At 36.2% G+C, this 11,393-nt stretch overlaps 1 protein-coding gene across 1 annotated transcript; it reads right to left on the reverse strand.

The window, feature by feature from the left end:
- Positions 1-10,160: 10,160 nt before the first annotated feature.
- Positions 10,161-11,151, reverse strand: LOC145667614 (uncharacterized; the record flags this gene model as incomplete). The annotated part of the gene is made up of 1 exon (XM_081735078.1): positions 10,161-11,151. A coding segment is annotated over one exon (972 nt), but the record flags the coding sequence as incomplete, so codon positions are not given.
- Between the last annotated feature and the right edge of the window lie 242 nt (positions 11,152-11,393).

Genomic DNA, 11,393 nt, shown 5'->3' on the forward strand with positions numbered 1-11,393 from the left:
AAACTAGTATAAAAAATATTTGTTCCCGAACGTTACAGTAGTGTATGATTGAATTCCGGATATATGAAGGCCCATAAATATGCATATTACATATGGGCTGTTAAAATTAGTGCAATATGCATTGGGCCGCGGAGAACTTCGCATTTGAATCAATTTTACACGAATACCGAGAGAACACTTCCCGAATGTAGCATAGATTGTCTGAAAGTTACTCATATACAGCCCACGACAATAGTCTAGGAGACAAAGTTTGTGTCTGTCTCGTATCGAAAAAGTATCGTAAAAGTGGTGGTCTCTTAAGAAGTGTATATGTACCTGGAAACGTATGACTTCATGCCCATAATCACCCATCTTTTGCAGAATTAAGTGAACGAGAAATATATTTATTTATTTATTACTAAGCTACCAGATACAATCTTAGAGGCCATTTTACACTGGAGCACTCAAATCAACAATAATAACAACATTGGGAAATGAAGTGGAAGGATGGCGGCCAGGGTCTGTATTTTAAGGTACCATCTCAACATTGACCTGGTGTAACTGAGGAAAACCCTGGAAAACCTCAGTCAGGATACTGAACTCTAGATTCGAGCATGGGACCTTCCGATTGCGAAGCAAAAACGCTGTAATAATAATACATTTTTGAGTTTTACGTCCCACTCTTATGTCGGCTAGACTAAAGGAGATGAGGATGATGAGAAATGAATGAAATGGTGGAATGAAGAAAGTGGGAGGAAATGGGCGGGCCCCGAGAAAACCCATGCACACGCTGTTCGTCCACCACAAGGTTCACTTGGCGGGAGCAGAGATGGAACCCGGGACCCCATGCACCAGAGGTGAACGCTCTACCAATGAGCCACGGCGGTCCTTATAATAATAATAATAATAATAATAATAATAATAATAATAATAATAATAATAATAAGAAGAAGAAGAAGAAGAAGAAGAAGAAGAAGAAGTGTCATTGATAATAATTGTATTGTGTACGTATGATACTTGAAGAGAGTACTTGAACTACACACACGATTAGGCTCCATTTGCTCTTTTTTGCTCGACTCGACTCGAAACTCGAACCAAATTCGAGTCGAGTTTCGAGTCGAGTTGGAGGAAATTTTTCGAGCCGAGTTCTCGAGTCGAGTTCAAACATGTCTGTTTCCAGTCGAGTCGAGTTTCAAAGAAAACTCGCTCGAACTCGCTCATGCCCATCCCTAATTTTTACAAACCAACTCACTACCAATTTTTCATATATAGAAAGTGCCCCTCCCCCACATAAAGGAGAATTTTAAAAAATGCTAGGACACATTCTGTTTATTTTCAATAAAGAGTTAATACGCTGAATTTCAGCTCCGTAAGTTTAACGGCTTGCAAAATACTCATTTTTTTCCCGCAAAAATTTGGTTCCTCACTACCTCCTTAGGATATTATGCATTATAATAAAAGCAATATAACATCCCAATTTGGATTAAGGCCGAACTATATACCAAAAGTAATTTCATTTGACTTTGCAATTTGACCGTGATGATCAGGCACACATAGTTACATTCAATTTTTTATGTATTACAGTGATTCAAAAATGTATTTTTTTCCAGCAGTTAGCTCTAAAACTCACAGGTCTCGAAAGCCAAGTTGTAGTGTAAGTCCTATTGCTATTATTAAAAATATCAATATCCAAAAGTGCCTGAAGTTCTTTTTTCACTTGGTTAGATATACTCACCTCAGGTAAGTAGACAGAAACAAGTGGAAAAGTAAGGGAAATGAAGGTCTTGAAAGTAAAACGGAGACAAATTTACCAGTCTTCAGAAGATACTGTCTACAGTGCAGTGAGCAGAGAGGGTCGGTAGATCATACTGAGTCGGTGGGTCGCAGTGGGTGGTGGGTCGCGGTGGGTGGTGGGTCGCAGTGGGTCATGGTGGGTGGTGGGTCACAGTGGGTCACGGTGGGTGGTGGGTCACAGTGGGTCACGGTGGGTGGTGGGTCGCAGTGGGTCACGGTGGGTGGTGGGTCACCGTGGGTCACATGCTGTTGACCCACGACCCACCGACCCACTCCATCTCTGCTATTTACATGGTACTGGTTTCGAAATTTTCTTTTCTTTTGTGAAACGCTGAACATATGCTTTGGAGGAAAAACTTTGTTTTATATTATAAAATCTTTTCTACATCCAGATGACATTTCTAAGTTTTTGCAATCAGTTCTGGGAAAGGAAATCGCAGTTTAGAACGTGCCACCGCACCTCTCACAAAAAGAATGCGCACATCTCTCACTGTGTATGGAAGCCTGCTCTCGCTGCTTGACATCTTCACAAAATCTGTTTTCCTCTTTTACTCGCTAACGACTGAACGTATCGTGACAAAACAAACACATTTTTTTATATATAATTTTCAACTTTACAAATGGAAATAATTTGTAAAAAAAAATGAATTTCTAAGTCGAACTGCTCCTTTAAAAACAAATCATGGGAATAATGGGGACGGTGTGTCCGGTTTGTATTCTTCATTTATACAAATATCTACTTTTGCTAACGTACCTGCACCTTCGGAACGCGCCTTTGGCCAGGCCCTTCAGCTCTACTTTTTCCTGACGCAGATAATAAGTAATACTAGCTTCTATTGACCACATAGCGAATGTTGGTAAATGATATTCGCCAACTGTCGCAAGAACTTCCAGAACAATCCAAATTTTCGTGTCTGTGTAAGGATACCAAATGGAGCGTAAGACGATTAATTAGACTATTCTATTATTTTGGATAACTTTGAATCAAGATTTGGAGATAAAACAATATGTCAACATTTTTTGGCTTGTTGTAGTTATTCTTTCGTTTTTGTTTAAAGTCTCACGATATGCACATAGGCTAAGGGAGATAGTAATAACGAGACGGATGATAAGTGGAATGATGCTAGTGCGAGGAAACGGGAGAACACCGAGAAAACTGATGTTACACACGGTATTTATCCACCACAAAGTTCATTTGAACTAAATCAAAGTTCCCATTTAAAATTTATGATTATACAATTTTTGAAAATTTACGTTTTAATGGGTAAGGAGGTCTGGCAATTGGTTTTCAAAGCTGATATCCCTTATTATGTTTTAAATTTTGGGAATTTGAACCTTCCACAAAACACCCAAATAAATGAAATAAAAATTTCTAATAATTCATTTGCCGCAATATGTACTCACCTTGAATTACAATTTATTCTTCTGAAATATGGAGTCAAGTTTTCAAGAACATAAACAAACCTGTGCCGCTCAGCCGTCGGCGATGTCCCCATCCATATAACACTACACATTTATCTAAAGCTATGGATCGCCGAATCGGAACATCGGATTATGATGCCGCGTCCAAAGAGAGACGACCAGATTAAACTTCACGCAATGTAAATGTAATATACAGGGTGTTTCAAAACAATACCGACAACGTTTGGGATGCGATTCCTGACACCAAGGTAAGACAAAAAGTATAGATCAATCTGGGTGCACAAACGCTTCCTTTCGGAGTTATAGGCTGCCGAAAACATGAAAAAATGAATTTCAAAGGTCTATAACTTCAATACTATGAGACCTACCGTAGTCGGATCAAGATTTCACTTAGGAACTAGTACGGTATGTTACCTATCCAAATATCCATTTTTCAGAATCCTGCGGTATTTCCGCAACAATTTTTTTAGAGGTGGTTGCTGAGTACTCCAAATTATATGCCTGTAGCCAAACTCTCTCTTATCTTGATGTCAGGAATCACCTCCCAAACGTTGTCTGTGTTGTTTTGAATAGGGATGCGCACGAGACAAGATTTATGGTTGTCTCGTCCTGAAAATGTGTTGTAAAAGTCATGTCTCGACTCGAAAAATGTATATTTCTCTATTGGAAGAGCAGTGTCTCGATTGGAATTTTGTCAGGAAAATCCTGTCTCGACTCGTCTCGTGCGCATCCCTAGTTTTGAAACATCCTGTATATCTACCCGCACATGACCTGGACATTCACGCGATATTTGTAAATTTGACGCATAGTCGCCAGAGGCTCTCCGCCTCGGATTATTGTTTCTGATCCGATGGATGGCTAGATCGTGATCCTCGAAGACAATTTAACGCAAGGTAGGCTAGTTAGTTGGAACGTTACGTAAATCGACACTGTGTTAACTGATCTCAAGAATCCATTGATACTAGAAGCTATAATTACAAGCAATACATGAATTGGTATACTAACATGTTTGACAATTATTACATACTATGTACTATGGGTTAGTATAATATCATACAAAATTACCAAGTTAGTAATAGAAATTCAAATAAATATCATAAAGGTGCATCAAACTAATCACTTAACTATTATCTGTATTTCAGAAATGTTCCCGAACGAGTAAACTGAAAGGAAATCTTGAATCAACAACACAAAACATGGTAAGTAATTAATTAGGTCTCCTTTAACGGGTGATCCCAGATGGTTCCAGATTATGACAGGCGAATACCAATCAAGTTAAATAGTCCTATACGGTCTATAAGGTTTAGCTTGTAAGATCAGTATATAAAACTACAGGTAAGTATATTAGTAAGATGTATAGATGATAGGGAAGTTGTAGAAGTTAGAATAGTCTTATTTCCATATGTCTCCGATGCGTATGTAGGCAGATGAGCATTTAGTAATAATATAGGGTAAGTATGACGTTAGGTTTATATTAAGGTAGGTTACATGTTAGTAACCAATTATTATTATATATGCATGTGCAAAGTCTTACGCTTCCTAATAACCATTTCCATATGGTACAACTTTAATTGTTTTATATTGAATCACGTTATTATCTACATAAGCAGCCTTTTGTAATAATGGGAATGGTTATATGACGTCATGTATTGAATTTGGTACTGTTACTTTAACGAACTACTATGTAACATACAGGATGTTTCCAAACGACACCGACAACGTTTGGGAGGTGATTCCTGACACCAAAATAAGACAAAAAGTATAGACCAATCTGGATGCATAAATCCTTCCTTTCGGAGTTATAGGCTGCCGAAAACATGAAAAAATGAACGTTATAGGTCCATAGCTCTAATACTATGCAGGCACGTAGCCAAGGGAGGGAGCCAAGGGGTCCGGACCCCCTTCCCCCTTCGAGACCAGAAATGAAAAAAATTAAGGAAGGATGAAACAAAATGAGATGAGAAAAAGAAGGATCAGCGTTAAAAATAAACCACAGAAAGCTTTTGGTTACTCTTTCTTATAAGGAGAATTGTATTACTTGCAATACATGGTGGCGTGGTGAGCGAGATATCCTGTAAGAGTCAGGGAATTTGAAATTTCTAGAAAAGTTACGGAATTCTCAGAATTTCTGCTACTAGTCAGGGAGATTTCAAGCTTCCGAAAGCATAGTGCCGTTGTGTAATAGCGTGGACATTTTTATCATAATTTTTCGTCATCGCATCCTTGCAGTATCAAACATATTATTACAAAAACAATTTTCTACTGCTCCTTTAGCCTGTCATTTGGAACAAACAGTAGTTGACGGAATAATAAAAACAAAAGTTTATGTGGAAAGGAAGTTCTGTTAATATTTGATTCAACAGAGAAAGGAACGCAGATGTTGTATAATATTTTACAAGACATTATTCAGTATGTACTTTTTATAATAGTGGATATGTACCGCACTTTTTATAATAATTGAGGTCATAATGAAAGAAAAATTGTTATATTTGAATAAACAGAGGAAGGACGTAAATATTGTATAATCTTTTTCAATACTTTTTTTATTATTTTACTCGAGATTTCTTCGTAGTTTGTTATTAAAATTGTTGTCAACATGTCCTTATTTTATTGTCCTAACAAGCCAATATATGTTGATTGTAGAATAGTTTAGATTGATCGAACTCCTGTGCCTTCAGAATTTCATGCCCCCCCCCCCTTCCCCGTTGCGAAATCCTGGCTAAACGAACCAATATAAAATAGTTTAAAATGATCAAGCCCCTGGTGCGATGACCACAGTATTTCATGTCACGGACCCCCTTCCCTTCACGAAATCCTGGCTACGTGCCTGTACTATGGGACCTGCCGTAGTCGGGTTAAGACTTCATTTAGGAACTAGTATATCCAAATATCCTTCGGTACTTCCGCAACAATTTTTATAGAGATAATTGGTGACTACTGCAAATTATATGCCTGTAGCCAAACTCCCTCTTTAAAAATTGTTGTGTGAGTGCCTTAGGATTCTGAAAGATGGATTTTTGGATAGGGCACATATTAGTTCCTAAGTGAAGTCTGGACCAGACTACGATAGGTCCCATAGTATTGGAGCTATGAACCGTTAAACTTGGTTTTTTCATGTTTTCGGCAGCCTATAACTCTGAAAGGATGCATTTGTGCGCCCTGGGTGCTCTATGCTTTTTATCTGATCTTGGTGTCAGGAATCACTTCCCAAACGTTATCGATGTTGTCTGTTTATTTATTCTACTTATTCTACTCCATACCCTAATCAATAATAAATAAAATAAAATAAACATTAGGGATACATAAACAAGTAGAGGAAGCGTCTAAATGTCGATAATGAAGTAAAGTAATTAAAATGGTATGATAAAATAGTATCACGTCGAAGCAAAATATTTAGTTTCAGGTACTATACAGTGTAACCAGACGTTTGGCAAAAGTGGTTGTACGTCCTGATATATCCAACGATTCAACGCAGTTTAGTTATCTTGATACGATACATGTATGCAAACTCCTCGCTTCCAAAATATTGCAATAACAATACCTTAATAAAGGAATTCTCATTATAGTATTTGGAGCCAGTAAGATTGATAGCCCTGAACTAAATTACAACTTCTTAGTATACTATTTCTAATTTATAGATGCGCTCTAGTGGTCTCAGATTTGAATATCGGATATTCACTTCTCCTTTCGGGTTGTTATTCCGGAGGCCTTGAGTTCGTTATGGTTGAAAATAAAACTTAGTTTATATTTTTACCTACGATCTTGTTTGTTTCCGGATAGTTCACCGGACAGGAAATACAATGCTCCACAACCATATTTGCTGAGAAACCTATCTTTTCTCCTAATAGAGCGAGTTGATCTCACACAAGCGTATGTTTTGCTTCATCAGACACAGATAACGAGTTACACAAATGTTTTTTTTTTTTTTTTTGTATTTTACGTTTTCGTCAGTGAGGGTTTTATTGAAAATGAAATAAAATGAAATCTTTCAGTTTAACGTACTACGATTACACCCCTTAAGCTAAGGGAGATTGATGATTATGGCAACTAAATGATGATGAAATAATTGGTGGAATGAGACTATGTGAGGAAACAGGAGCACTCCTAGAAAATTCAAGGACATGATATTCTCCAACACAAGCTTACTTGGCCAGGGATTGAACCAAAGACCCTACACACTAGAGGTGAGCTCTCTACCATTGAGCCACCGTGCTTCCTATGCGTTTTATTAATACATATGGAATATATTCAAAGCAATAACGAGCAACATACAGGATCACTGACAATTCAATGGATATATTAATAAGTGCTTTCAAATGGCAATGCGATAGTGAATCTTGAGTGTTTCTCTACCTGAGTACTTATACATGTATAAAAGTAAGAATCATCTTTATTATTATTATTATTATTATTATTATTATTATTATTATTATTATTATTATTATTATTATTATTATTATTATTATTATTATTATTGTTGTTGTTGTTGTTGTTGTCGTTTTGGTTTACACGTGCATTTCTATCGAAGTTCCTACTAATAGTTTATCATATTTCGAATATACTATTGTTTTTCTTCCATAAGGTTATAATGACGTTCTGTTTTACCTTTTCAAGGATTTCTACAGCTATTTTCTTTATGGTTACCGAAAACGTTAAAATAATGATAGTTACTTATTATCGATATTTTGTCTTAGAAATTATTTTCATCAAAAGAGAAATTGATAACAAGTGAATTTTAAAATTATACACATTAAAACTAAAAATTATACTTGTATGTACAAAATTTCCAAAACTATGGAGAAAGATCATCATCATCATCATCATCATCATAGGTATTCTGCCTTTATTGGCAGGTCACTTGCCGCAGCTGAGAAGCTTCCATGCTCCACGGTCCTCCGCTAACCTTTTCGTCTTCGCCTATGATCTTTCTGTTTTAATATCATCCATTAATTGTAGTCTCCTTCGCCCCCTCCCTCTCTTTCCCGCCACCATACCCTCTAGGACGTCCCTCATGATACAATCTCTTCTTAGGCAATGTCCCAACCAGTTTCTCTTCTTCTTCCTAATAATATCTAAAAGTGTTCTTTTCTCACCCACCATTTCTAACACTCTCTCATTCGATTTCCGCTCTACCCAACTAATTCTTTCCATTCTTCTCCACACCCACATTTCGAACGCTTCCAGTCGATTTTCGTCACCTTTACGTAGTGTCCACGTTTCCACCCCATACAGTACAACACTCCACACGAAGCATTTTATGAGTCTTTTTCTCAACTCTTTATTCAAGGTCCCACAAAACAGACTTTTCTTCCTCCTAAACGCTTCTTTCGCCATTCCTATCCTTGCTTTTATTTCACGTTCGCACTTCATGTCATTACTAAGAATACTACCCAGGCATCGAAAACTATTCACTTGTTCTATTTTCTCCCCTCCTACTTTTATATTTGACACAGACCCCTTCGTTCCAATCACCATGGCTTTTGTCTTTCTAACATTTATTTTCATTCCATATTCCTCAAAACCCTTTCTCATTTTTTCTAACATTTTATTGATTTTCTTTTCAGATTCTGCAAGAAGCGTCATATCGTCTGCAAATCTTATGCATCTAATCATTCTACCTCCTACCGAAATGCCATCATCATCATGTAGGCTCATTTTCACTATCTCTTCTAGATAGACATTAAATAGTGTTGGCGAGAGGCAGCATCCTTGTCGAACTCCCCTTCCAATTGCACTCTCTTCCGTCAGTTCTTCCCCTATCCTAACACTTACTTGTTGGTTCATGTATAAGTTTCTTATGAGTCTTCTATCTTTCCATTCCAACCCTATCTTTGTTAGAACTCCCAACAACAATTCCCAATTCACGCGGTCAAAAGCCTTTTCTAGATCAATAAATACAACATACACCTCTTTCCCTTTTTCTATAAATCTTTCACCGATCGCCCTTAATAATCCAATAGCATCTCTTGTGCCCTTGCCTCTTCTGAACCCGACCTGCTCCTCCTCAACTTCTTTATTTGTTCTTCCATATAACCTTCTATTCAGTATTCGGAGCAGAATTTTAGCTGCATGAGATATGAGACTAATAGTTCTATAATCCTCACATCTCTTTGGGTTCGATTTCTTAGCCATCGGTATCATGATCGTTTTCAGAAAGTCTTTTGGCCATTCTCCTGTTTCATATATTTCATTGCATAGTCGCAACAATTCTTTCTTTCTCTTGTCTCCTATATTTTTAATGAATTCGATTGGTATGTTATCTATTCCGGTTGCCTTTCCATTCCTAATCTCGGATATAGCCTTTTCAAACTCATCCCGAAGAATACTAAATCCTTTATCATCCTCGCCTACTTCATTTTCTACTTCAACATTTAGGCTACACGGTTGTACATCCTGATATATCCAACGATTCAACGTAATATAGTTATCTCGATACGGTACATGTATGCAAACTCCTCGCTTCCAAAATATTGTAATAACAATACCTTAATAAAGGAATTCTCATTATAGTATTTGGAGCCAGTAAGATTGATAGCCCTGAACTAGATTACAACTACTATGCGCTCTAGTAGTCTCAGATTTGAATATCGGATATTCACTTCTCCTTTCGGGTTGTTATTCCGGAGGCCTCGAGTTCTATCTTTAATATCTCTCGTATAAAAGAAATCAATAAAAATAAAATAAAATAAATGGAGAAAGAAGTAATCTACAAAGATGGAGCATGATTTTGTTGAGCGGATTTGTGAACTGCCAAAATACAGGAAGTTGGACATAAGAAAATGCTAATGTCACATACAAAGATACACTTCCTTTGTAGAAATCAGTGTTTCATATGTAATTTTTTATATCCTCAGAAGACTATACAACTTTTCTTAGATACGCAAGGATGCAGAAATAAAATAACTATATATCTCTTTTTATTACATTTTCATTTCATAATATATTTATATAAAGGTTGGTATGTATATACAGAACATAGATCTTTCACAACAAACAAAAACCTAGGAGTGTCAGCATTTCCAAAGCCCAGTCTTCAACTTCATCAAAATTTTGACCGCGCACTGCATCAGGATTTTCACATATGAAGGTACTTTGTGATATGTTTGCTACATTTGCGTCTTCATGAACCAGTGTAACATCGCTCTGATGGTATTTAAGTACATTAAATATATAACAGTCACAATTCATGCTTTTAGTATTCATTTGAAGATATACTTCAGCAGCTGTTGGTTGAAATACTGGTTCAATTTCTCTATCTTCTAGTGCTATTGACGATATAGCATTCTCTCTCAGATCTATTGTTAGTTCTGAAGAACTATATAAAAAGTCATTTGATGAAATATATGATATATTATTGTAAGATATGTTTAACAATCTTAAATATTTTAAACTTCTCCAGTTCATGCGTATATTAGAGTAGGAATTATTAGATAGATCGATGTATTTCAAATAAGGCATAGATGTGAAATCTGTGTCGTTTGTTCCTAAAGCACCACGTAAGTTATTATTGGCAAGATTTATAGTGGAGATCTTTTTCTCGTCATGCTTAGCTATAGCGAAAAAATCTAGCTGATTGTTATCCAAATAAAGAACTTCAAGTTTAGGCAAATTGAAACCTTGGTACCAGGATACACTCCGAATGCTATTAGATGATAAATATAGCTCTTCCAAGTTATTCAAGTAAGTTGTAAAGTCAAGATCAGGGACTGAAATACTGTTGTAGCTTAGATCTAGTACTAGTAAGCTTTTTATTGGTCTATTACTGAAAGGATATACATCACTGATATTGTTGTGACTTAAATCCAAAACCAATAACTTATTAAAATTTCTGAAAGCATCACGATCAATGTATGATATGTGATTTTTTCTCAAAGAGAGAAACTCAAGTTCAGATAAATCATAAAAAATTAACTCATCAATACGTTGCAAATTATTATTATTTATAGTTAGAGTTGTTATCTTTTTATATTGAAAAGCATAAGGATATATTTTTGAAATGTTATTTGAATCTATACGAAGAACACTAAGAGATTTGGAATAGGGTAAAAAGTTAGGAGGAATTTCCGTTATATTATTATATTGCAGATTAAGACTCACTATATCCGTTAGATTTAAGAATGGCAAATACGGATTCGTTATTCTGCAATTTACAAACTCTGCAGTTAAAAGATAACGAATCGGCATAAGGTCGGAAGACT

Source organism: Thermobia domestica, chromosome 13 (assembly GCF_964235325.1).
Source record: "Thermobia domestica chromosome 13, izTheDome1.hap1.1, whole genome shotgun sequence".
Taxonomy (NCBI): domain Eukaryota; kingdom Metazoa; phylum Arthropoda; class Insecta; order Zygentoma; family Lepismatidae; genus Thermobia; species Thermobia domestica.